Source organism: Eutrigla gurnardus (genome assembly GCF_963514095.1).
Source record: "Eutrigla gurnardus genome assembly, chromosome: 12".
In the NCBI taxonomy this organism is placed as follows: Eukaryota; Metazoa; Chordata; class Actinopteri; order Perciformes; family Triglidae; genus Eutrigla; species Eutrigla gurnardus.
This window is the reverse complement of record NC_139926.1, coordinates 18,179,696-18,207,177: the sequence shown is the minus strand read 5'-3', so window position 1 is coordinate 18,207,177 and position 27,482 is coordinate 18,179,696. Positions and strand designations below refer to the sequence as shown.

Genomic DNA, 27,482 nt, shown 5'->3' with positions numbered 1-27,482 from the left:
GGGACCAGAACCAACAGATTGTCCCTGACAGTAGATTAGACTACGGATATATTACAAGGTTTTGTCATTTTGATGTGAACACACAGGAACCTGTGTCTCTTTGTAAGAAGGAAGCGCCGGACATCACATAGAAAAAATGGAAGTGACACATAACAGAAAGAGGTAGTTGAGTAAACAATTGTGGTTAATAAGTAACAGGCCACAACAGTCACCCCCGCACTGCAAAGCCTGCTGGGAAAATCTCTTGGCAAGCAGAGTGAGAGTGTGTGTGTGTGTGTGTACGGGGGAAGATACCACTGAAGTAAAGAACAGGAGGAGAAGAAAGAGCAAGCGCCGTCTCTGACGTGCTTTTTCGGATCACCAGCTGTCTCCGGTTCCTCTTCTGTCCACAACCGAAGGCCCCTCTCATGGGCAAAGTGAAGGGCGAGTCTGGGCCCTTGGCTCGGAGGCCAGACAACTCTGCTTTCAAGCAGCAGAGGCTGCCCGCCTGGTCTCCCATGCTAACGGCTAACACCGTGCTGCCCTTCTTCTACTTCATGGCGCTGATCTGCATGCTGCTGGGAGTGTGGCTGCTTCTCACCGTGCAGAGCACACAGGAAATAAAGGTGAGTGTGGGTGTTTCTGAAAGTTGCAGTTTCTTATGTAGGGTCATGTTTTTAATATTTGTCACAGTATACTATCTATGTGTGAGAGGGACAGGGAGGAAGAGTGAATGTCCTCATGTGCAATAAAAAAAGGGAGTGACAACGAGTAGAAAGATCCAAGGTTATGTTTTGAGTTGTGTAAACGGGAACAGTTTATGGCAATGAATTACCGTCTTAAATGAACTCTCCTGTCTTTTTTAGCTCGACTACACCGAGGCCGGGACATGTGACAGATGTTTTGTAAAGCGTCAAAACGCGAGCAACGCGGCACAACCCTGCAGCTGCACGGTGGTGTTTCCCATTGAGAAAGCATTCAAGGTAAACAACCTCTTAGTTCGGCAACAAAGTGCAACAAAGCAATCTCAAGTAAACAAGGCTGTTTTTTAGAGACACCTACGTAATGGTTGAAAGCTCTGGAAAGCTTGTTTAATGATCCTTGAGTTAAGATTATTCCGTCTGCTATATTCCAAGGTCAAGTATGAAGTCAGAATCCTACACACTCCATTCCCAGAGCTTTCATTTCTGGTGCACGCTGTAAATCTGAAGAGTCAGTCAAAGACGGAATCCGACCTTTGCTGATGTGTCTGTTCCAGGGAGACGTCTTTTTCTACTACGGCCTCCGCAACTTCCATCAGAACCTCCGCAGATACATGGACTCCAGAGATGATGGACAGATGGTCGGCAGGAAGAGAAACTTAAAGGTACTCCATAATATTTTGAATTCATTTTATCACAATAACATCGTAGCTGGGATTGGCTCCAGCCCCCCCACGACCCTGAATACAGGATAAAGCGGTAGACAATTGATGGATGGACAATAGCATCGTTTTACGTTTTTCAACATAAAATACTGCAACTAAATGGTACACTTTAGATGCAGTGGTGGAGGAAGTATTTTAATTAAATTAAAGTAGGAATACTACAATGTATAAACACTCTTTTTCAAGTCCTGCACTCAAAATCTTACTCGAGTAAGTAATACTAAAAGTAGTATAAAATGATACTCAAGTACATAAATACACAAAATTGTGCTGAAGTAATTTTTGTCAGTATTTGTATTTGATTAAATACCTAGAACACGAGTACTTCCATGTTTATTTTTCGTTGTTAAATAATCGTCCAGGTGTTCACCATTAACCCTGTTTCTTGACCAGAACCCGAGTTCATACTGCGAGCCGTTTACAAAGGACCAGAACGGACTTCCCATCGCCCCCTGTGGTGCTGTGGCCAACAGCATCTTCAATGGTAAGCACCCCTCATCATAACACACACTCATCACCTCCATCCTCCACTCTCTCCCCTCTAAACTCACATGTGTTCCCCCAGACTCCTTCACTCTGACCTATCAAAGACCAGGTGGTACTCCAGAGCCCGTCCCTCTGTTACGGAACGGCATCACCTGGTACACGGACAAAAACATCAAGTACCGCAACCCGAGGGACGGCAACATGACGCTGGCTCAAGTGTTCGAAGGTAAGTGGGGGCGAAACACGGAAACGGTATCAAGTCGGCGTCATCGTGTCTGACTTTGTGATTCCTGCGTAGGCACAGCGAAGCCTCTGTACTGGCAGGAGCCCGTGTACGAGCTGGATACCCTCGACCCGACCAACAACGGCTTCATCAACGACGACCTGATCGTGTGGATGAGAGAGGCGGCCTTCCCCAACTTCAAGAAGCTCTATGGGGTTTTATACCGAGGCAATAAGCCCTTTACGAAGGGCCTGCCAGCAGGGAACTACAGCATCAACATCTCCTACAGTATCCTTCCACTGCTCTGAGAGGTGTCTCATGGGAACTTTAGCGTGGGTCAAAGTGCATGTCCCATTGTGTGCATTGCTTTCCTTTTGTCTTGTCTGCTGTTAAACACAAGCATATGGACTATTTTAAGACTACAGGATGCTGTTTTTCCATTGAGCTCCTCTTTGTGATCAGTTCTCAGCCTTGACCTCCGGCTTTCCAGACTTCCCTGTTCAGTACTTCCGAGGCCGAAAGGAAGTGGTGCTGACGACGTTGACCTGGTTTGGGGGTCAGAACCACTTCCTGCCCATTGCTTACCTCGTAACCAGCTGCCTGATCCTAGTGATAGCCATCATCCTCACGGTGGCGTGGTGCAAGTTTGGGAAGAACGGGAAGAACATGGAGGAATGAAGGGTAAGACGTGCACTGGGATGCTGAGGAGTTAAAAAAAAAACGAGCTGAAAAGTGATGATTTTCATGCTTTAGGAACCATTTTTAAAAAGAGGACAAATCTAAAATGACAAGAACATTGATGCAAGCAAACGAAGGTTAAGGAGATTTTCATGTGTTGGGATTACTTTGCGAACTAAATGACCCACGTGTCGGGGGTTTTAAATTGTGATGTTGCTCTGAAGTAGCACATGCTTCAAGCTTTTAAGAGTTGATTTTACTTGAATTTTTTTTTTTTTTTTTTTAAACACACCATTTTGTTCATGCACTGTTAATATTTATTGACATATTTTTAAGAATGGACTAAAATCCAGTCTGTGGTGTAACGGCTGTGCATCTAGTGTTTACACTTGGATAAGAATGAAAATAGAGAGTTGTGAGACTAACCCTGTGATGCTAATTTGTAAACTACGGTGTCATTTTGTGGAGTTTTTTTTTTTATAATTACAGCACAATGCAAATGGCAAAAATGATCTCATTATAACGGACATTCTGATGTTTAGTAGGCATGTTCACCGCGGTGTTATTATAAGACCATGATTCTGTTATGGACTATAATGTTGTCAGGACAACAGCTGAAGATTGCAATAAAACATTTTCTTTTAAAAACTCTTTATTTCTCTATATACAATCAGTGAGAGCCACATAAACACAATCCCTCTGTGAGCAGGGAGCACCAACACTCTGTAGATCACCTTGGTTATTAAGCAGAATCAAAGCATGATTGGTGGCACAGCTGTGTGAATAACGCCCCTCTCTCCCCCCGAGGTGAGGTTGTTATTCTGTAAAGTTCTAAAGCAGCTTGTTCCATTTTTTGTTTTTCTCCATCTGCACTCCCGCCACAGAGCGTTGGGTCAGATGAGTACCACAGGTGGGACAGGAGAGGAATGCAGTCTAACTGGTGCTACAGACAAACGACTGAACACATCCTAAAATACAACTATGAGCCGCATCAAAAACCAGTCCAAAAACAACAAAAAACACACACATTGAAACAGCTTACCACACATACAGATGTTAATGCACATAGATACAAGGAAGGGAACACTCAAATGCATTAAGGACAGATCAAACACCCATTTCCACACGAGACAATCACCATGATGCACGAATAAAATCTAAAAGTTCAGGACAAAAACACACAGGAAACTCTACGAAATGATCAGCTGTAACCGATTGACCCATCTACCTCTCTTCTGTACCTTTTTCTTTAAAGCTTCCACTAACTAGGCCTTTAAAAACGGGGTTCCCTACATTAAGACTGCTGTGTAATGTTTGGTTAAACTTGTTGGCACATCTGTGACAGTTGTTTCTGTTGAGAACAAACACAGAAAAAGGCAACATTTGGTCTTCAATCTTACAAAAAGTATCTTCTCCGTGAATTTCACCGGATCGATCTTCCTGATTAGCCTTCTCAAGTTAACATTCAACATCTCTGACGAGGTTCATTTAAAAAAAAAAAGAAGAAAAAAAACCTACTTATTGTCAGTAAGGCGTCCACAACAGTGCAACCGATTCTTTGATGTGTGTTCAGTGAGGGTAGTGGTGGGCTGTTTAAAAAAAGAGTTTCTCCTCATCAGCAGGATGTGAAATAAAAAATAAATATCAGTAAATCATCTGAGAGTTTTAACAGGTTTGCAGTAATGGGGTTACTAGAACTATACACAATTTCAAGTCATGCTTTTTAAAACGAAGACAAAAACGTACCGTGGAACGCTAGAGTTTCTCTAGAAAGGAGGAATCCCTTGACCGAGGATGTGGGGGCACTTAATGCAACATGCAGTGTATTCAGTTAGAGAACCCTTTAGATTTCATGAATACATTTCTGTTGGTTGAGTATGTAACAGAAGAATAGAAATCACAGTTTCACAGAATGCAGGAACTACTAAGGATCACAGAACAGGGACAAAGTCTTATCAAATAGTAGTCGGCTTTCTCCGTTTTTTTCCTCCCGCTGTCCACCCCCTCCGTCTCCGCCTCTCACACCTGGCACAAACACATTCATCTTTGTGGTTTCAGTGATAGGACTGTAATGGCACTACACAAGCAGATTTGTGGCCATGCAGAAACATTTAGGCAATACAGACATCTCCAGATGAATCTAAAGCTAAGGTAGTGTTCATTCAAGACTCGAGCCCAGGCTCCGGGGCTCACACCTCCTCCTCCTCCTCCTCCTCCTCCTCCCGGTGACAACCCTCCCTTCTTTTGTCTGTTGGGTTGTGTCGGCAAGCGAGGGGCAGATTACGGCCATGTGCATCCAGACTCTTCAGCTCTTTCCCGTCGGCTTCTGAGTGCTGCTCTGAGGTACCTGATAGGTCAGATCCTCGGTGGGCGTGACCTGGCCCGTGGCGTTCTTGGGCGTGTCGTAAGCCGACCTCCCCGAATGGCTGCTGTCCGTCCGTGTGAGCAGGGAGGCCGGCCCGCCGCCCATGAAGCTGCACACGGTGGAGGGCTGGTTCAAAGAGGCGCCCCCCGATGGGTGGCAGCCCATATCGACCACGATGGGCGTGGCGTATTCGGATCCCGAGGCTGGCAAGGGTTCTGCGTAGGCGTGGTACACGTCTGGGGAGATGGGAGCGTCGTACAGGTCTGGATCGGAGTATCCGGGGTCGGGCCCCTCGTCTGGTTTAAAGGTCGACCGAGCACCCAGCGTTGTAACGCCGCTCACCAGCGGCTGAGCATATTCTGCAGAGAGAGCACAGTGTTTGGTTGTTTCTAGAGAAGACCGACCTTTTAGTGGAAAAATCCTACGAAGGTACACAGCGTTTTTTACGAGATGGTAATGGTGGATGTGAAAACATTACTTTCCAAATGTTTTATGAGGAAGGCCAGAAAGGAAACACGTCAAACTAACGAAAACAGTGGGATGACATTCCTTGTTTTCAGGCAAGTCTGTATCCCAGCGTAGGTGGCTGTAATGTTCTATTAAATGAAGGATTGTTGAAGGAGGAGAAGACGACCACAAGCTTGTGTAAAAAGTGATTTCACAACATTAAAATCAAGGTTTTGCAAGGCTGGAAACGCAACAACACTTTGGTTGTTGTGGCATCAGGAAACTAGCATTTTTGTGACGAACACTGAATTTAAAATAAACTGTTTTTTTCAAGTAAAACACCAAAGGGTACCTTTTTAAATAACAGCTGAAACCTCAACACACCAGTAGGAGCACTCGGCTGCTTGATCATTTATTATTTACCTGCCGGTTCAGCGTGTAGTCTGGGTACAGCCCCTCTCCCCGTTAGCCGGCCCACCTCGCTGCTGCTGTACCGCACTGAATCCTCGGCCTCCACCATCTTGGAGGGCAGCAGCTGCTTCATGCTCTTCCACCAGTCTGCAGCAGAAGCACAATGACATTCACAGTGAGCTGAAGACCGGCAAACTCACCAAACTATGAGCCTGTGCTGCGTTCGGGTGACATACCGCTGCGGTCCCAGTGAGGGAGATCATATGTTCCTTCAGAGCTCTTTTTCCTACGAAGACAAAAATAATTAACTCAAGCTTTCGAAAAGGGATTTTTTTTTTGTACTTTTCTTTGCACGATTATAATACATACCTGTTCCTCCAGTGCCAAGCACAAACCACAGTCAAGATGAGAGCAGTCAGCACCATGACCAACACGGGGACCAGAACTGCTGCCAGCGCCACATCTAAGAGCAGGAATGCCAAATCAACATCAGATAGAAACGTGTGTTTGGGATCAAACACATTTTCAAACGTCCCACGTACCTTTGCCGGTGAGCGGAGGCATCGTGGTGTTCCTGATGTCCGGGGTGTGTGTGGTTTCGCCGAGGTGCGGTGGCTTTTTTGTACCTGCAGGAGGTGGGGTATGCCGAGGGGGTAAAAGCCTGGTCCTCGGCTCTGGCCTCCACCTCACTGGGAAAAACATTTTCAGGACAGAACATTTAGAAGTGAGCAGGAACTTCTAACGTTGTATAATGGTTTATGTTCAAATCAACTCTTCCTGCCGACCTGGTATCGGGCAGCCTAGCAGCTCAAACTTGAGCGCGATCCTCTGTTGCCATCGAGTCGGATTTATCCTCACATACCGGGCTTCGATTGGGGGGATGAAGTTATTCCTCACCTCTTGCAGGTAGTTGGTGTTGCCTTGGAAAACCTGCCATGAGATGAGAACAAATTCTTATTTCTGACACAAATTTAAACCTAAACTATAGAAGTTTTAGAAAAAGAACACCAGCAGAGAAGACTGAACAAATGCACTACAAGCCACAAACTGATTATTTTCCTTATTGGCAAGCTAATATCTTTCCTCCACGACGTCTGTTAACATGATTACAAATCTGTTATTTAAAATAAATAATGTTCCTACAAACCTTTTTACCTAGCTAATAAATTAATATTCCCCTTTACATGCAGTTATGTATACTCCAATGAATAAAAAACATCTGCATGATGTACGTCCTTATCAGTTCGCATGCTTGCAAACTGATATCTAGTTAGCTGGTGTGTGTACAACACACAAGTGACCGTAAACAGGCAAGAGACCAGGCAAACCACCCTGAATGCACCGTATGCACGTCCAAAGAACACCCCTGAACCTGAATAATGTCAGCACATCACACCCAAAGCAATACATTTGGAGTAAGGCCTAATTCGGGGGGAAAAAATATGCCTTTGACCAGAATAGTAGCAGCGTGCATGTAGACATAGTGAGTAAGAGGCTGTGAGAATCCAGCAGCAGAGAGCAGCTCCATCCCAACAACCCAGCCACGAAATCCATATCCATTCATTATTAATGCCCAAGTGTCCCGGCTTGTCTACCACAGCACTTAACTCAAACCACTGACTGCTATCATTTCCTGCCATAAACATCTCTTAGTCAATACCAGTTGCTATGGAAACAGTCCAAGTATGTCCCCCTGCAGCCTTTTAAAGTGACATTTTTGTCCATTTGGACTAATTTGAAGGAAAGACCCCCCCCCCACACACACACACACACACACACACACACACACACACACACACACACACACACACACACACACACACACACACACACACACACACACACACACACACACACACACACACACACACACACACACACACACACACACACACACACACACACACACACACACACACACACACACACACACACACACACACACACACACACACACACACACACACACACACACACACACACTAAAAGCCCATGATGTAATTGTTGAGCAGATAGGGTTTATTGATTTGGTGCTTGCATTACCTTCTCTTGTGTAGAATTTGCTTCCCTGTAAGTGAACCAGTGCTGGCCGTCGTTGCTGTACAGGACCCGGTACGCTGACACATAGTACTGGTACTCTCTCTGGGTGGACCCAGTTGTTGAGATACCTAGATGAATGGACAGCAGGGACAAGAGGAGGATGTAATAAATATTGTTTTCCATATTTATTCTCCTATTGACGCCCCAATAGATACCAATACCCGGAGCGTCTACGTAATTAATGCTCGTGATAATAGCAGCAGTTTGATTGTGTGTTACTGTGATTATAAGGGTGTAATTAGTGGTTCGTGCCTGTCTGCCTGTCTGTCTGTCAGCGGCTCACTAACCTTCACCTGTCTGACTGACTGCAGACTTCACTGAACCAAAATACTGTTCACGTCGTCTCCATGGGAACAAAAGCAACGGCGTTTGTCGGCCTGTGTATTGATTCATTGACTTTATTTTCCGGCAGGCGAGGTCGCAGACAGACAGCTGGACCGCTCCGTTAACACCGGCGGTGGAGTCGATAACATGTTGTGCATTTTGGAAATGATGACATCTATCTTTTTACGGTGTGTGTGTGTGTGTGTGTGTGTGTGCGTGTGTGCGTGTGTGCGTGTGTGCGTGTGTGTGTGTGTGCGTGCGTGCGTGCGTGTGTGTGTGTGAGAAAGTGACAGAGAGAGGTGAATAGAAGCTGGACTATTGTAGGTTATAAATAACAATTATTTTGAAGGTTAATGGTAGCTTTCAAAGCTTTGAGCCGTTTGGTACAGCCCTAGTCATATGCGGGGAATGCCACTCTGAAACTGACGGGGCGACAATAATAATTATTTTATACATGAATGGGAAAACGAGCCAAACATCGTCTTGACAATTAACCAGATCATGGTGATTAATCGGAATCACCTGATTACTATTCATCCTGAGGGGAAACATGACTTTGTGATGTTGCACTAAAAGCCCAAAATGACCTGCTGGTGGCGCTAGAGGAAAAGTCAGGGCATCACTTAAGGTTTTGTCCTCTGGGCACCATTATTATCTTTACAAAACGTCTTGGCAATCCAGCAAATAGTTATTGTCAAATGAAGAGTTTTTATTGTTTGGTCCTTCCAGCGAGTGTGAGTGTGTGTGTGTGTGTGTGTGTGTGTGTGTGTGTGTGTGTGTGTGTGTGTGTGTGTGTGTGTGTGTGTGTGTTTGTAGTTGTGTACCTGTGATCCTCTTCTCCCTCTTGAGGTCGACCTGCAGCCATTGCTGCTGGTCGCTCTGAGACGCGGCCCAGGGCAGCCCGTCCTTCTTCAGCCGGGCCCCCGAAGGCGCCCAGGCGCTGTGCTGCCCGATGTTGTTGTTCCACTCCCACACGGACGAGGCCGACAGCTGAGTGTCCGCAACGCCGCCCGACTCTAAACCAAGCGTCCCGTAGCAGCCTGCGGGACACAGAAACGCCATCACCGACGGCAACGTGAAGTACTTGGGGAAAGTGAATGAGATTTAGGAAGCGGAAATAATTTAACTTAATTAATTCAGTTGCATTAGAGCAGCAGTCAAGTTTGAACTGGGAGCAGGTGTAAAAAAGAAGGTAATTCATTCCAGACTCTCTGCTGCAGACCTAATAAAATGACATTACGGCTAAGATTTACACTCGATTCATTGCGGATGCTGCGGTTAATAATTCCATTCACAGCTCCGACTGGTGCTTCTTCCATTTATTATACAGGAAAGTTTAAACGTTAAGCGGGACCGACTCAGTTTAAAAACTGGTTTCCAGCAGGTTCCTGTTCTGCATATCAACACAAACATATTTACGGGACAAATAAAACAAACAATACTTCATGAGAGAAAGAAAACCCACCGTTGGTCCTGAAGGTGAAGAGGCTGTTTGACAAAGTTCCTCTGAGGAGAGAAGTGTGGGATTAGAAGACGATCAAGTAAATAAAAAACACACATGATTACTTTTATAATCTGATTATAATGTGTCTGATATTCGCGGCCGTCTCACCCAGTGGAAGTGACGTTGTTGGCCAGCGTGGCCTCGTAGTGAGGGATGCCTTTGCTGCTGACCACGCTGATCCTCCCTCCCGCGGCGTTGGACACCACGCCGGCATGGACGGCTGCCACGCACACCGGAGAGGACTGCCGGATGAAAAGAGAGATGAGATGAGATGATGCTGGTTATGCACTTTTTCTGTTACAACAAACGGCGCTTCTAAGTAAATTTCCTCGGGGTGGGAATCTTTGGGTGTCTCAAAATTCCATTATGATCATTGAGGTTCGATTTTTTCGATTTTAAATGGATTTGTGAATGAGTACACATTAGTCCCCTGTGAGCCAATAAAGGTGGTGTGGCAAATTATGTCATTAGAGCATAATATTATATCATTAAAATGATTTGAAAAAGTTAAACTGATACTAATGTTAATACACGAAGGCAAATCTAAGACCAAAGATTACATTAAACCAAGCTTAACTTGCAAAAACGTATTTCAAAAAACATTTTGTTTTGTTAGTTAATTTTTTTAATCGATTTCTTTTCCCACTCTTGCAAAATCCCACCGCATCTGATGATCCGTGAACATTAATTACACCGACAACAGACTTTGAGACAAAACAGACGGGGGTGAAAAGGAAGATCACTAAAAAGTTTAACTTTAACAAAATTCCCACCCAGAGGCCTAATATTGATGCCTCTTCTGCAGCCTGAGTGAACACTAGTGGTCTCAAGGCTTGTGGGTCGCTCTTTGTGTGGGCCACGTTGTAAATCACTGATCCAGACCATCATATTGGGCTTTTACACATTAATGTGATTAAAAACAGTAGTTGATTTGTATTCAATGAGCTGTATTTGCCAAAACAAACAAACTACTATTCTTGTTCACGACTAGCCAGGCGACTAGTTCCATAGTTCTTAATAACTCAAACCGAGGTGCATTTGCTGGGAACAGGCAGTACTGTCTTACAGCGCGATCCCGGAAGGACAAGCTCTCAACCTTCAGACCGCGGCCGATAAAGGGGCTGATGAGTCAGCATGATGTCACTTCTCTGCAGAGAGGATACTGAGGGGCACCGACGGTAATGATTCACTGCTGGCTGCATTCCAGTCCAAACCTGCCGCCGCATCACTGAGAAATGGACCAAAAAAAAAAAAAAACAACGATTCTGCTCACGAGCTCCATTCTTGTGAACAGCTGGTGGAGCTAGCTGGAATTTTATTACTGGAAAAGACCCACACTGGAATTCACAGCTGAGAGGATTGTGGGAAAACACTGGTGACCCACAGAGTGGCAAGTAAGCACACACACACACATGCGCACACACACGCACACAAGAGAGAGAGACCCACGAGCAATCAACACTTGCCCCGTGACTCTTAAACTTCCCAAAAAACACACGCCACATCCTAAAGAGCGCCATACCAAACCACTAACACAAACACAAAGCTCTGCTCCAAACCGCCGCACCCTGCCTCCAACAGAGGAAACCACGCTAACACACACAAAACCACACACACACACACTCACACTCACAGGAATATGATATGTGGGATGTGGAAATTTCAAAAAACCAAACCAGTAACACGGATCACATCCAGATTTAAATACAAAAGAGAAAGTGAGTTGCACGGTCTGATGTGGGTGTGGCTGACTGAAGTATGCTTCCACAATCACCATAATATTACGGCCTGGTCTCACACACACACACACACACACAAGCATGAATGAATCACTTGCACGTATACAAAGCGGAGGTTCTCTCCAGCGTTTTGTCCCACACACTCAGCACGCAGCTCTGCTCAGCGCCCTCTTGCAGCTGGACTGGATTAGAGGCTTATTATTTTCGGCCAAACTATTATCTCACCTCCCTTTCACCCGCTGACCCTGCCCCTCCTCTGTTCCTGTGGGGCACCTCGCTCCCCGAAGCACACCCTACCGCTCCTCCCAATCCTCCCATCGGCCAGCAACACCCCCCCCCCCTTTCCCCCTCGACAAAAGCTCCGAGCATGAAGTCATCAGCCAGAGACTCTGCGCCCATGACCTCACGCGCAGCGGGGGTGCTGTGAGGTCATCAGTCCAGGACTCGCATACCACGGAGCAGAGGCCCGTTTCGCACAAGGGAGAAAAAGAGGAACCACAACAGAAAGGAAAAATAAATAACGGAGCGACGCCATGACAACACGAGTAAGCATATGCTGGCGGTCTGGCCGGATCATGTGACCAAACATCAGGTGACGCACCTGGAAATGTGAGCCGCCACTAAAACCACATTCATACGCCGTGTCCTCACCTCTCTGTATCCGTTGGGTATCGTTCCAGAAATCTCCTCGGTGGATGTCAAGCAGCCTGCTGGACAGTATTTACTACAAAGAGAGCGACAAACACACGATGAATATCAGACGGCCCGATCAGTACACAAATATCCACACACACACACACACAAAAAAAAAACGTTATTTACCTGAACTCTGCCTCGGGGAAATCAGTCCCTTTGTCCTGGCAGGTGATTAGATCTGCAAAAGGCGAACAAACCGTGTCAGAACTGGTTGCTATGCACATACACACCCCCCCCCCCCCTTTTGGTTTCTCCCTCTGGCGACGCAAGATCCTCCAATCTTTTCCAGGTGATTCACATATTTCATCAGCTGTTATTTAAAGTAAAAAAAGCGGAGTCATCGAAATTAGCAGATTATCCAACAGACAGATTTTTATAATTGGCTCGGTCGAAAGTGATTCTCCTAACTGCCCTAGCAGCTAACTATTACTATTACTGATTCATTATAAATTTATCCGGTGTGTCACAATTAGTACCAGAGAAAAGCAGAAATCTGATCATTGTTTATGCCAAACTAATCCTTCCAGTTCTTATTTAATTATTTAACAAATAGAAGAAACAGGCAAACTTCTAAGAAAACCCAAACAAATATTCCCGATCATTTTATTGATTTCAGTTCAAAGTCAGGCAGCCCAAACATGGATGTATGTTTGGGCGACATGAGCATTTTTTTCCCCCCTAGCAATGAGACACACCACATATGACAGGATGCTGTGGGCTGCTGCTGATGTAACCCTGCAGCGGTGGTGGTGGTGGTCAGTCTGCAGTGGGTCTCCACCACATTTATCAGAAAGCAACATTATCTGGGAAACTAACCAGTGACTCAAACTGACAAATACCAAAATGACCGACCGCCGCCGCCATCATGACTGATTTACTTAGCTGTGCAAACTGTCCTCCCACGCTCGTCTGCGCAATCAGTTACACCACGCGAAAAAAAGCACACATCAGTCCTTTGTGGGGGGAAAACCCGGATGGGGGTCCTTGTTTGTGATTCAGTTTTACCGAGACGACCACTTAGACAGAATGATTACCCTCCTGCTCTCACGCCGCTGCCCTCCTCCCCCTCTTGTGGCTGCAATTATCGGGTTATCTGTAAATGTTCCACATGAGGGAGCGCGGCCGTCTGAAGTCACCATTACACGGTGACAACGCCATTCTCACTGGAGAGGAAATGCATTTCAGAATTGGCTGCAGTGTCTCACAACGTCTGCACCATCAATTATCAATCTGGCCGGTACTGAAGCTTGGCGGCGAGTAGAAAGACTTTTTGACACCAAACATTTTCTCACAGTGTTTTATTCAAGTTCTCTGTGAAGAACACTGAAGTCTGGAGTTATTTTGTATTTGTTGAAATCAGTGTCAATCATTGTATTCAGTATACTATAGTATGAGCTGATCAACAGAAAACCCCTAACTTTGATAAATCATTATTCAGTTGGCACACTGAAATATCTTTCACAGACTGAACAGAATAATTGTCTTTTAATTTGTTTACCATCCTGGGTAAACATCACTTGGCTCTCTTTTATTTCGTCAATGAATTGATTATAATGCATCTCTGCCTGAACATTTTGCCACATTATATTATAAAACCACACGCTATCCATTTCAGCATTAACAGCTGGAAGTAAACACGCCTCGCTCATTTCCGCATCAATTTCCTCATTTGACATAATAAAGACTAATAATCTTGTCGACGGAGTAAAGGTGTCAAATAACAGGACGTTAAGTCGGGTCTTTGATTTCATCTCTGTTGACTCAAAGAGTGATAAAGAGATGATAAATGTATAAATCTGTTAATCTGACGCCGATCGATTCAGACTTGTGTTGAAAGTAATATGTGCATATAGCATGTATGCATCAATATTCAACTAATAATAGACTACAACATAAATCAAAAGGCTTAGAGCATACACATAACCGAGGTCAATATCTATGATGACAAATAAAAAGGAACGTTTTCTGAGCTCATGTACAAAAGTGAAGGCTATTAGAGGCAAACCACCATCAGTTAACTCATAATGATCCATCTCAATCATATCACTCATTATGCTGATATAAGACAATAAGCCTGGAGTTTATTGGATAAGGATGAAAAGAAAAATGGGTTTCTGACCATATTGAAGGGCGTTTGAGTCATAAAATAATAATAAATAATGCGCCAGCCTGTAACTAAACCTGCATATTGTTATGATTTTTCATTTGTTTTACCTCTGCTATAATGAAATAAACTTGTAAGAGACTATTTGTCTATTGTCATTCCAAACTAGAGTAACTTAATCACTTTTAAAATGCATTAAAAAAAAACTCCCTACAATCACTTTAATCATATTCTTATGTGATCAGTCTTGTGTTTGTTTGACACGCCCATCTAACATCCGACCTCCTCCCGACGTGGACGGCCGGAGCAGCCAATCAGACACACTTTAACATACGACATCACATTAGAGAAAGGTCAACAGCTCGTAGCAGGAACAGAGAGTCTCCATTTAAAACCACAAAACATTATTACTTTCCATTTCTCTCAATTACTCTCACTTCCTCTCTCGCCCCGTGTTGCTGTTCCTCTCCACAGCTGATATTACATCTCTCATTATGTGCGTCAGTTCCGTCATAAGCATTTACCATGTTGTAATTTTATTATGCTGTTTATTCTGTACACATGGCATCTATTTGCACGTCTGTCCATCGCCTCCTCAGAGGTTTCTTCTATGTATTCCCCTCCGTGAAAGGCTTTTTTTTTAGTTACTTTATCTGATGCAAGGGTCCATCGGAGGCACAAGATGATAATAATTAGGATTAGAATTTTCTGCCATGATGGGGAACTAGACGGCTCTTTCCAGACACTCGTGATGATATTGGCGATTATCCCGATAATTAAAATTCCCCAGGGTTGACTTATGGCGGGCGTTTTCTGATCCGGATCCACGATACGATCTGATATCCATATATCATCCCTAGTCCAAGGACAGAGGATGTTGTGAATTGTAATTTTGCGATATTGGGGCTGTATGCATAAAAACTGAATTGAAACGACTTCCTCTGTCCTCATTCTCCTCTATCCCTCTCAGCTATCTTCTGCGACACTCGGCTGGAAAAAAAAAAGTCCCGACTAAAAACCACAAATACAGCCAAGCCAACAATAAAACAATTTGTCTGTTGCGCTCAGACACGGAGGCTGTAAAAACAGCAACGTGACCAAACCCAGACATATCGACGGTTGAGAAGAGGTCACGCAAACACATCTGCTGGTGCCACTCGCCTCCATTGAGCGGCGTCTGCTCCTATTAGAACATGAGACGATGCCCCCGCACGCTGCAGCTGGACTTCCAGATATGTGGCCGACCAGACTGGCCGACTCGCAGCTCTTTATCTCTCCCGCGTGTTTCCAGTGCCCTCTTCAATGGTGAGCAGACGCCACGTTGTAAACGCTCCTCTCATGTGCCCTCGGGCACAGTTATCGCCAAGCTGCAGACACTCAACTCAAGTCATCTTTAAATGTTGCCCCCTCCCCCTCCTCCTATTTCGGAGCTGCAGACACGGTGTTTGCCAACAGGATAATTGGAAAATGTGTCTCATCGTCTTTGCTGCAGTAATATAGGTTGGCCCTGACATGCAAGAGCAGCACCGCTGGAAACAGAGAACAGCATAAACACAAAAGGGCATTTTATCAAACACATGTCATGTTGCGTTTCCTTCCTGGGCGGTTCGATCCCTAAACGAGCCGGAAAAACCTGATCTAGAGCTGATCCACCATGTAGTCACCTGGAAACTGATCCCAGAGAGAGAAACAAGCTTACAGTTTACTAAAGATGCACTGATTCAGATTTTCTTTGTGATGACTATAGCAACAAGGCTTCACACCAACCTTTTTCCCTCAATAAAGTCATGGAACTGTCTAACCTGGACGATTTTTGGTGATAATTAACTTTTTCCACCAGTAGTGGTGTGTTAATTGGAAAATCTTAGCCTTCAAAGTGTTGCATGGCAGCAAGTTTACAACCTCACCGGTATGGATGCACCACATGATCACCACTTTACATATTACACCAAATCCACTGATGTTTGCAAATAAGCACACTTGGTAGAGGGAGACACCGTGAAAACATTTCTCCAATCTTCATAATTTCATGTTTCAACTTCAACAAAAAATCCCAGCACCGGACGAAACACGGCAGCAGGAATTTCTACAATTCCTTATGAGTGTCAGAAAAACCCCAAACTGCACAACCATCCAGCTACAAACACGACACACGGGCGACACACGGACATGCGGAGCAGCCGGGAGCTTGTTACCTGTGTGCTCGCTGGTGGAGTAGGACAGGTAGAATCCACGGCCGGTGTGGTGGGTCCCACTCATGAACTGGACCGTGACCTGGTTGCCGGTGGACTCGATCAGCTCTTTGACCTTGAGACCCAAGCCGCAGTACTTCACTGTGAAACGGCGCAGGACAGAGTCTAGTCAGTCACAGTCGGCCTGTTTGGTTTTAATATATTCAACAGCAAATCTTACGAGATGAGAAATTATACATCGGATATTAAGTGCTGAAAGAATCCTTGTTTGCTGGTTGGTGTAACAAACTGGGTTAATGGCAGACCAGAGAAAATATAGAAAGGAAGGATGTCACGCCTCAGCTTCTGAGGGGTCTTTGTGAATCTCAAAGCCTGGTAGTGACTGTAAAATGAGCATGAGAGGTGCATCATTGGTGGAGCTGAAGCAGGTCGGGGTGATGCTGCAGAGGCTACCTGAGACGGCCACGCCCTCAATTATGCCCATCGTTAACCCTTAATATAATTTATTACATATTAATAAAACGATACAGTTGTTATGAACGAGGATATATTTTGCACCAGGCTGTTAAACATTCACTTATGTGTTGGCTTCATTTCTCAGGCTGCCTTTTGTAAAATATTCAAGACTTTCTAAAAAACCCCTGAGGAAACTAAATTCAATGTTTTTAAAACCAAAATATGTTACGCATGAATGTACTTACACTCAGCCAGAGCATTTCAAAAAATAATTTTGTCTTATATGTCATATTTTATTCATTCAAATCACCTCAAACAGAGTCAAAGTGAAGTGAGATTTGCCCTGAAGGAATCAAATCGTATCGATATTTAGCTTAATTTTTATAACTCTCTGCAGGTACGTTTACGTGCTCCAGTGTAACTCTGGCGTCATGCAGACGCTTGATGTCTTAATAATTGTGTAAACAAATAATTTGGAGAGAGAAAGTATTGCAGTAAAGAAGCACTTGTATTGGAGAGATTTTTATGTTGCACCATAAATAAAAGAAAGTAATGGGCTTATTTAAATTCATGAAAATCAACGAGGTAAGCTAAAAAAGGAATGTTTGAATAATGCTGAGGATATTGGAATAGTATGAAATATTATAAATGCAGTACTCTTATACCATGAAATTAAATAAATACTGGGGAAAAAATCATATTTCAACTGTCATGAACAATGTTATAGTAGAGAATGTCATAAAATAATGTGTTTTTAGAGCTGAATGGTGGGCTATTGGTAAAGATCTGATAAGTATCACTTCAGGCTGCACAGTCATACATGTTTAACACATTTTACATATTCCAACCCCCCTACAAATAAGTCCTGTTTCAACACGCCACCCTCACCAATCTCGCTCCGCTGGGGTCCAACGCTGTTGTAGAGGCGCAGGTAGTTGACCTGGCAGTCGCCGTCTTCTATGTCCAGCTCGGCGAAGCGGAAGTGGACCCTGTGGCCGCGGGGCACGCTGATCTCCCACTCGCACACCGTGTTGTTGGGGTATGTCCCCGGGTAACCCAGGGAGGACAGAGTCCCACTGCTGGGGCCAAGCACGCTGGGGCCACAGCCATCACCTGCAGGACACCACAAACACAAACGAGGTTCAGGCTCCGCCAATACAGCACACAAGCCTTGACATTTATGAGGCAACTTAAATCACCAAGAGAATGGAAATTAAAAGGCGGTAAACGTCATGTTATCTGTAGAAAAAGAGCAAAAAAATTGGCTGAGACACTCGATTATCGATCGGCTGTTTCAGGATGTTGGCACCGTTCATAGTACTGAAACGGAGCAGAGATCAAAAGTTCAGCTTTCTTTCATGGGGTTTGCATAATAAAAATATATATAAAATAACACCACCTATGTCTTAAAAGTCTCTTGTTTCTCGTATTTGTCCACTTTAACTACCATATGTTGAGAGAGGACTCTACTTAAGAGCTCCTTCTAGTACATCCATAAATTCTCAGAAACACTACTTTAGATTCGGCAGTGTAATAAAGACAAACATTGCTTTTTTTCTGTTTCCTTAATGCAGCTTTGTGTGTTCTAGGATTTATTTATTTTCCACAGGTTAAAGCAACAAGTGGATCGAATGGGCGTTTCTGTTAAATTAAAGTGTGAGTGGTATATAACAGTGATTCAGCCATAAATCACAGGGTTGCCAGTTCTACTCCCGTCAACAAGACACAGAACCCAGAATCGATTGTGATTGTAGCGTTAGATAACTCTAAATGGCTTTGGTCAGTGGAATTTCTTCCATAGTCTTTGATTTTTAACATTTATATCTGCAGTACACTTCTCAGCCACACAAGGGAGCCTGAATGTTCGTATTGTTGTAATGTTTGTAGCCTACTTATAATCTAATATGAAAGGCTAGCGTACATTCTGTCTGTTTAACTGATGAGAGGGAACAAACGAGAACCCGTTAACGCCAACTAAATTAATTTTGTCGCTTATTAAGTATTTAAAATGCATATATGTTTTCAATAACACATGAATAAAACAGTGATTTATCAAACTAACATCCCTTTGAAATGGCTGATTTACTTGTTCGAGATAATCTCTCCTATGGACCAAGCCCGTCGTGAACTGGGTCGCCATGGTTTCAACACTTGAAGAGGCTTCCCCAGTTATCATACACAAATATTACTACTTAAAATTAAAAAGAAGTTTTTCTTTAACACTAATGTAAAATATTATCTAGTTCTAACTCCTTATACCCGGGGTAAATCAGACTGTAGGTGGAACACATCAGGACTATTTGAGTAAAAGCCAAATGTATCGTAAAAACATTTGGGTGTGCTGCAAAGACTACACAATATCCGATTTCCCTCATTCGTGGCAGTTAAAACCATGTTTTAGTTGTTGTGTGTCGCCTGAGCTGTCATAAAGACTGTGTGCTGATGCTGTGGACTCTGAGATATCACTCAGTCACGCCTCGTGGTCCTTTAGTGGATCTTCTGTGGGCCTGGAGTTACGCAAGAGGCTCTCAGCGGACACCGTCCAGATGAACGGGACAAAAACAAAAAGGCTGGGACTCCCCAAAATGCTGAACAAACTGGCCTGAGGTCAGATTACCTTCCTGGAGCTCTGAAACAACAACTCTAACCCACCCCTGCTGCTCGTCATCATCACACTTTAAAGAGGAAGATTACATATGATGTGTGTGCATAAAATGCAGAGTTATGACAAATGCGTCCACGTGTTTTGATTTTTTTTTTTACAGCCCCCACCCCCAACCACCTGAGGTTGAGGCTGTGTGTGTGTGTGTGTGTGTGTGTGTGTGTGTGTGTGTGTGTGTGTGTGTGTGTTGGGGGGCTCCTAAAAAAACCTGCCAAACACGCACATTCACGTCTTGTAAAGTAAAGCTACGACAATTCAAACATATGGAGCTCGCTATGACGACAGTACGTGAACTCGCGGTGCGTTTGGTAGAAAAAAACCGGAGCTACCTGGAGCGAGAAACAAGGCCACGAGCTCCTAAAAAAAAAGCGTCGTCGTCTTAAAAACTCCCATTAAAAAAAACACACCAGGACATTTAAATAAGCCACCGAGCGCGTGGCGTTCCAACCGAAGCGAGCAGCCGTTATTACTGCGCGAGCTCGTTTGGTCAACCGTTCGAACCAGTTCGCCTGGTTTCTTTAACCACACAGCCCGGGTTCCAGCGTGACGGGCGGCGGCGTAAACCGAGCGAGCGTTGGTTGCGCGTGCACACGGCCATGTAAGGTAGGATTTTAAAAGTCTGGAGCACGATAACACATTCAACACCCCGTGTACAAAAACACTTTCTTTAAAAAAAAAAAGCAGCATGGCCGCGTGTGGCTGCGTGTTGTTAACACTCGGCTCCTCCGGGTGTCACCGCGGCGGGGGCACCAACCTTTCTGGGCTCGGCAGCTCTCCGCGGTGAGAATGATGAGGATCGACAGGACGAGAACCCCGGTCCCTGTCGGTTCCCTGCCCACCATTACCGCTCTGCCCATAGCAGCCGGCAGTCCGAATGCATGGTAAAGCTCGCTTCTGGACCGAGCTGCACCGCTTCAACCTGTACCGAGGATTGGAGAAGGTGGGTGCTGCTGGTCCTGGTGTCGGATACAGAAACTAATCCTCGAGAGTCGAGTCCGCGTGTGGTTCCCCCCACCCCCGAGGATGTCGCTCTCTTTTCTTTTTTTTGTGTGTGTTGCTTGTCGTTTTAACAATCCAGTGGTTGGCGACACTCTCACTATGGAGGTAACTGCTCCACACACACTCACACACACAACACACACACACACATCCAAGCGGTGCGAGCTACTTCCTCCACCGAGGCTCCTCCCCCCGATCCGGGACTGGGAGACCCGAGTCCCCCAAGTGGTCTCAACCTGTCATTCCCAAAGACTGGGTCGGGGAGATTTTGTTGAATTTCTTCCACATACTTTTATTTAACATTTATATGTGCAGTTCACATTTGTATGGAAGCCCATTTCTGCCACTCTCAGGGGGAAAAAAACTTTAATTAATGACATTCTATCTCAAAATATTGTCTTAGTATCTCAAAGAAATACATATTTTGACAATGTTTCTCATTATTTTGAGATACTAAGTCTTTATTTTGACACGGTTTCTCCTTATTTTTGTCAATATTATAGTCAATATTATGACAAGATCTCTCATTATTTGAGATAAGTCAATATTTTGAGAATGTTTCTCATTATTTTGAGATACTAAGTCAATATCTTGCAATATTAAGTAATTTTGTTTTATATATTAAGTCATTATTTTCATAAAGTTTCACTTTTATTGTGACAGTGGCAGAACTGGGCTTCCATACTTTGGAGCCTTAATGTTTTGTCTGTTATGATACTTGTATCCTTCTCTCACTATGAAGCGTACGTTCTGTTTGTTTTACTGCCGAGAGTAAAAACCTGTCCAGCCTGTTAACTCCACCTAAATGTACAACTGATGAGAAGAAATGAAAAGAATGAGAAGTCCTGATCATTCCTCCTAAATGCATTTGTTTGATCCGTCTAAAGTCAACTAATAATTTTCAATAACACATACATAAAACTAAGTTGTGATTTATCAAATGCATGTCTCTTCTAAATGGCTAATTTACCAGTTCAAGGTAATATGATGTGATGCAAAAATGTTCTTAGCCTCAAAATATACAAAAAATAGTACTTAAAAAGTAGTCATTATGCAGAATGCCCCGTTTCAGAATGGTGCATTATATCATTGAATTATAATCATCATCCATTAATATCTCCAATACTTAAACGTTGCAGCTGGGGCCTATTTTTCATATACTGTAGCTTGTAAATTGATCAATAAAAACTTCCTCCATACTCATACATCATCATTTATTTGATCTAAATCTGCAAAGTGACTGATGGTATACTGAATAATGTAGTGGAGTAAAAGTACAATATTTCCCTCCCTATTCAAATATTGTCCAAGTACTTCAAAATTGTACTTAAGTACTAGAGTAAATATGCATCCTTAATTTCTACTGCTATTAAATACTAAACATTTTTACATTTCACCGTAGGAAAAGCAACATGTGTAAATAATAGTTTTATTGCTGGCTGAATTCCATTTAGCTGTCTCAGTTTCAGGGTCCTGGTTCATGTTGCCTCATTGTTACACCGTCATGGTTTACGGGGACGCTTACACTGAACAGACCCGCAGTAATGTTATTCAAACCTGTGCTTTTCCCACTATGAGTCAAACTGTCTACCGTGAAATATACCTACTGTCCAAACCCCATTTCAGAGTGTTAAATTATTAAGCAGTATTTTAATGTTGTAAGTGGTCTAAGTGGTGCTTTATTTTAAGCGAAGCAAAAGTAGTCAATACTGCATACAAATGAGATGTTAAATTAACAAAAATCATGCTATATAATCCGATTTATTTTCACTGTAACACTATTCATTTGGTGAAATTTTGGTTTGATTCCCACAGTTTTTCATTTAAAATGTTGTTTTTTAAACTTATTTTTTAACTTATTTTTTTCCCTGTGATTGTTTTATTTTGTAATCTCATTTTTCATCACAAAGTCTTGATCGCAAAGTATTGGCTTCTTCATTACACATTCCATCATATTATATTAAATTGCAGTATGCCATATTGCATATTCAATACAATATTGATTAATTGTGCAGGTACTATGTATGTATATCCTACTTTTTCTGCAGTTTAATCAACATTTCTGTAAATATACCACTTTTTTTCGAACCAGCAAATGAGATGTTGTAAAACCAATTATGTTATACAAAGTATATATATTTATATGAAAAAATCTCACAATGCAGTATAAAATCTGCAAAGTACTACTATATACAACCATCAGATAACTGTAAAGGAGTAAAACTACAAAGCTGTTGTTTGTTTTGTTACATTCAGTCTATAATGCAGACAAGTAAAAGTATGACGTTTTATAAAATAAAAGTACGATACTTAAAGGTCTAGTGTTTAGGATCTAGCGTCATCTAGTGGTGATGTTTCACATTGCAACCAACTGAAACTTCTCCTACATGCAAAGTATTTAGTGGTATATTTATATTTTATTTAGTGGTGTATCTAGAGACAGACCTTAGCAATATTACTAGGCCTGTTGACATTAGCATGCAGTTGCTTAACGCCACATTGAGCATGATTAGCATTCATTTGAAGTTGTGTGTCGAATGCAATTCCAGTATTCACTCTTTTTTGTTGCTCTGTTTTTGGCCTCCACCATCTCCTGAGGGAAATATCTGGGTCTTTAACTGCATTGCTGCTTTCCATCTCTGGTGAATGACTTAGCAGTAAAGTTGTTGGCGATTTAGTGCGACTTATGTAATGAGTCTTGTGTATTCCCACAGCTGTTTTGCAAAGATCTGAGTGAGCTAATAAAGTTATTGTCGCAGCCGCCCTTCATTATTCCATTAATGTGTTGTACATTCAGCTCTGCCTGCACACCCACATCTGGCACAGGGGCACAAAAAAAAGGCGACCCTGCGTGTCGACGATGTACACATATACATTAATATTTGTCTTATTAATGGCCGGATCACACAACGTCGTACGTCCAGACTTGAGCTGCGCATTTTCTGGACGGCTAAGCGTAACATTAGTGTGAAGACACTATTGTTCGACAATACACCCTCACTTGGCAAAGAGCTTGAATGTGATGGAACAGTTACCAATAGTAACATGTAGCAACAAACACAGTCTTTTAGCCTGTAGCCTGTGAGTAATACGTCGGATGATTCAGAGTTTTTTTGTTTTTTTCACGTGTGTGACTGTGTTTCTACATCTCTGTGTGCAGACTGTAGGCAGATGTCCACCAGGGTGTTGAGGAAGTGTAATGTTCAGAGAAGCAGCCAAATAGTCACTCATGCTGAAATTGTCCACTTCTGCATTCTCTCCCATACACACCCTCCTCCTGTTTTTACATTCCCTGTCTGTATTTCTATGACACATTTGCACACAAGGGGGAACTCCGATGTGTTCACAGTGACGGGCTTATCATAAAGCAACACCCTGAGGGACATTCTTACAAATTCTCATAAAAGTCCAATAAAGATAACATACTATTATGTAGCTTTTGGGGGGAAAAAACATATTTATAAATATGTGTTAAATGTAATGCAATCCAGTGGAATATCCCTGCAGCAAATTGTGTATTTACTTAAGATTTTCCTAACCTTTTGTTGATATTTGCTTTACTTTCTTGTTGTTTGAGATCCCAATGATGCCAATTTAATACAAAATCAACCTTTTGCTTTTTGCTTTATTAAAACCCAGTAAATACAAGTGGTGACAAACTGGGCTTTCATACAGAAGTGATCATAAAGTGTTGTTAATACACCAAGAAGGAAAGTATTTTGCCACTTTATTAGGGTCACACGTCTATTGCACATTAAAAAAAAAACACATTTTATAATGTTCCATTTTGGTTGATATTGTCAGGAATGTGTTAATTCATTTGTATGATGTCATAGTTAAAGGTGTTATGTTGAGCGTTTTTGTCCTCCCTATTTATGAGTCAGAAGGAACTCCAGACCACTGCTAACTATGACCTCGATGCCAAAACATAGCATTTAATTAACACATTCATGGCAGTGTTAACAAAAATATACATTGACATTATAAAAGTAGATTTAACATGACAGTTTTATTTGATTGCATGACACTGTGCAGGTTCTTAAAGAGGCCTGTGGGTTGTCAGTCATTAACAGACATAAATGCACATACAGACAGATCAAACTCTCGGTTAAAAAAGAGCATTTGTTACACGGCTACTATAATGTTAAATTGTGGATTAACAGATGGTCCAAATGACCTCAGACATGCTTCTTCTTCCTCACACTTAACATGAATAATGCATCATTTACAGCCCTGCCAGTTTTGCTGAAGGCTAATCTACACTGTGAATGCATGAACTGTTTCATTTCATGACACAAGCTAAAGAATAACCGGTTCTCATTAAAAACACTGATCAACTATCAGCTGCACACTCTGTGAGAAAAGGACTGCTGAAGTGAGATTGTGCCACTCGGTGGTCACCAAGTATTATAACACTCTTTATGTCAACCTGCTGAATCATTTCACATTATTATAACCAGCAAATCTCGTCCGTATTGTACCTGAAACTGAACTGTAGCATGATTTGACAGGATGCATGACGAATACACCAGGTATGGGATTTATCGTCACGAATAGCTGAGTATTAATAAACCGTTTCTTTCATTTCCCATGTCAGATGATTTGATAAAGGCCTGCGAAGGAGTCAGTTAGTGAGGGCTTACTCATCACATGCCAGGATCATGTCTGTACCTGCTGATCCAAGAACAGGAAACCAGTAGACGCAACCAAACTTCCCTGCCCTGTGAAGGTAGAAACCGCGGCTGATATAATTAGAATCACCAATAAATATGATTCCAATGTAGTTTATATGATCAAAAGTGACAGATTTATGATCATGTAAAGGGGACCCATGAGTAAATTGCAGTGTTAGAGCTATAGGGTTGAGATGATATAGGATTTTATTGGCATCAGGATAAAAAAAACACTCAATAATCAATCGTGGTGAATTTCCATGATTGGGATAATCATAAATATCATAATGAGTGCTTGAAAAAAACTGTCTAGCTTGCTGTCATGGTAGAGAAGTGAAAATAAAGCCTGATTTTAAAAAGAATATAGGAAGCTAAAATACACTTAAAAATGTATTTATCCTGTATTTATGCAGGGAGACCTTATGATTCATGATGATCTTATTTAAGATTATTTGATTGTTCACTAAAAAAAAAAGTTGTGTGTTTGTGTGACACAATAAAACACATGAAAATGTTAAGTGATACCAGTATTTACAGTGTACAATGACAGTAACACACTAACCTAATTAGTCAAGTAGAAAATTGTCCTTTAATATCAAGTATTATTCACATTAAACCTATAATTTAACAAAATGATAATGTAGCAACGTAATATATATTAAGAATCCCTACATTGTGTATGTACATATAGAGATTTTTAAATTATAGCGTCTGAAGGACATCAAGATTGCACGGACAATGACAAACGAATAAAAAATGAATCGAATCTGCTCTCTCACTTCCCGTGGATGGCCTCGGCGTTGCACAACTCAATCCCATGCATGTTAAAACACGGGACAGGTTTTCATGGTATATTGTGTAACGAGGTGATTGATATTTGCGCTGCACAACAGCAGCAGAGCAGCAAACAATGCAGCGCCATGAGCCCTGAAACTGATCTGAGAGATGTAGATTTATGGATTCATCAACTTCACACTTGTGTTGATGCTCAGAGCAGCTCTGTGCAGGGAGAAACCCATGATCACAGAAGAGTGTGCACACTTTCTTTCCTCTCTTATTTAAAAAAAAACAACCTTTTTAATAACCTCCCTGTGGAAGCAAATAAATCTTGCTCTTTATTCTTGTTATTTCTCACTGATGAGAAAGAAACACATGAAAAACAAGCTTCAAAGAACTGAAATGTAGGAATCCAGCAAGTCCCCTCCTTTTATAGAGAAATGAACACATATGAAGGACACAAGTCTAAGACTGTATGGCACAAGGTTATTAAAGATTATTGATCTGTCATTGAGGAAAGTTAATGGAATTTCCTGCAGACGTTTGAAGTCTCATCATGTAGCCGCTCTTGACCGGTCAGCCTGAGAAGGTCAGCAGATGCAGGGGCAGAAGCTGATTGGTATTCTAACACACTCCGTTGTAAAGATAGGACTGGACTTTAAAGAATTCAGCCAAGGTCCCGACAGTGACCACAGGGTCAACAGTTTCCATGGCGACTCCACATCGAGGGTGCTCGGTCACTGGTTTAATCTAAATCAATAACCTCAAAGATCAGATGATGTGGATGTACAGTATTTGACAAACTCTGCCAAGAGGAATTATTTATGTGTTGATATGACGATCATTGTCTTTTTTTTAAGTAAAAGAGCAACTCCACTGGTATAGGTATATTTAATATCCAATATTTCTTTATTACCTTACTTTCACACACAGATCTCTACATGCAGGTCTAGAGGAAAGTCCTTTTTATATATAGAAGATATTTAATGCAAAAACTAAAACCAGTAGTTCAATCATTTTGGCATGGACAATGTGTTTCTTTCTTAAAAACAAAAGGAGTTTATTATTGACTCACTGAAATACAAACCGAATCTTTTGATTTGTTTTCAGGGTTGTGTTTAAATCTGGCATGGAAAATCAATTTCACAGTGAAAAGACAATTAATTCTGTTTACATGTCATCTGTTCTCTTCCTGGGAGTAAAAGCTGTGCACTTCATACTGTCTCCACTGGGAGTCAGTA

At 42.6% G+C, this 27,482-nt stretch overlaps 3 protein-coding genes across 3 annotated transcripts in view; 2 read left to right on the top strand and 1 right to left on the bottom strand.

Moving 5' to 3' along the window:
* Window positions 1–69: 69 nt before the first annotated feature.
* tmem30c (transmembrane protein 30C) lies at window positions 70–3,440 on the top strand. The gene is made up of 7 exons (XM_084022347.1): window positions 70–605; window positions 846–962; window positions 1,238–1,345; window positions 1,799–1,889; window positions 1,971–2,117; window positions 2,190–2,402; window positions 2,605–3,440. The coding sequence occupies exons 1-7, from the start codon at window positions 408–410 to the stop codon at window positions 2,790–2,792; spliced, it is 1,062 nt and encodes a 353-aa protein (XP_083878473.1). The 5' UTR covers window positions 70–407; the 3' UTR covers window positions 2,793–3,440.
* Window positions 3,427–20,809, bottom strand: dcbld2 (discoidin, CUB and LCCL domain containing 2). The gene is made up of 15 exons (XM_084022346.1): window positions 20,547–20,809; window positions 18,019–18,243; window positions 16,678–16,815; window positions 12,505–12,556; window positions 12,334–12,406; window positions 10,052–10,185; window positions 9,905–9,945; window positions 9,264–9,479; window positions 8,059–8,183; window positions 6,801–6,945; window positions 6,558–6,704; window positions 6,385–6,478; window positions 6,252–6,301; window positions 6,028–6,162; window positions 3,427–5,516 (listed from the first exon to the last, which is right to left on the bottom strand). Exons 1-15 carry the CDS (start codon window positions 20,647–20,649, stop codon window positions 5,098–5,100), a joined length of 2,097 nt encoding a protein of 698 aa, XP_083878472.1. The 5' UTR covers window positions 20,650–20,809; the 3' UTR covers window positions 3,427–5,097.
* Window positions 20,810–20,840: 31 nt separating this feature from the next.
* The window catches only part of col8a1a (collagen, type VIII, alpha 1a), a 30,589-nt gene continuing 23,947 nt past the window's right edge, over window positions 20,841–27,482 (top strand). Inside the window, exon 1 of the mRNA XM_084022345.1 lies at window positions 20,841–20,896. The gene's annotated coding sequence lies outside the window, so the exon portion shown is untranslated. The remainder of the gene's footprint in view (window positions 20,897–27,482) is intronic.

Coding starts and splice junctions, on each gene's coding strand:
- tmem30c (XM_084022347.1), top strand. CDS start 408: ATGGGCAAAGTGAAGGGCGAGTCTGGGCCCTTGGCTCGGAGGCCAGAC. Junction 1,890..1,970: donor GGCCAACAGCATCTTCAATG/GTAAGCACCCCT, acceptor GTGTTCCCCCAG/ACTCCTTCACTCTGACCTAT. Junction 2,118..2,189: donor GCTGGCTCAAGTGTTCGAAG/GTAAGTGGGGGC, acceptor ATTCCTGCGTAG/GCACAGCGAAGCCTCTGTAC.
- dcbld2 (XM_084022346.1), bottom strand. CDS start 20,649: ATGGGCAGAGCGGTAATGGTGGGCAGGGAACCGACAGGGACCGGGGTT. Junction 18,244..20,546: donor GAGCTGCCGAGCCCAGAAAG/GTTGGTGCCCCC, acceptor GGTGTCCTGCAG/GTGATGGCTGTGGCCCCAGC. Junction 12,557..16,677: donor CTCCACCAGCGAGCACACAG/GTAACAAGCTCC, acceptor CGCCTTTTGCAG/ATCTAATCACCTGCCAGGAC.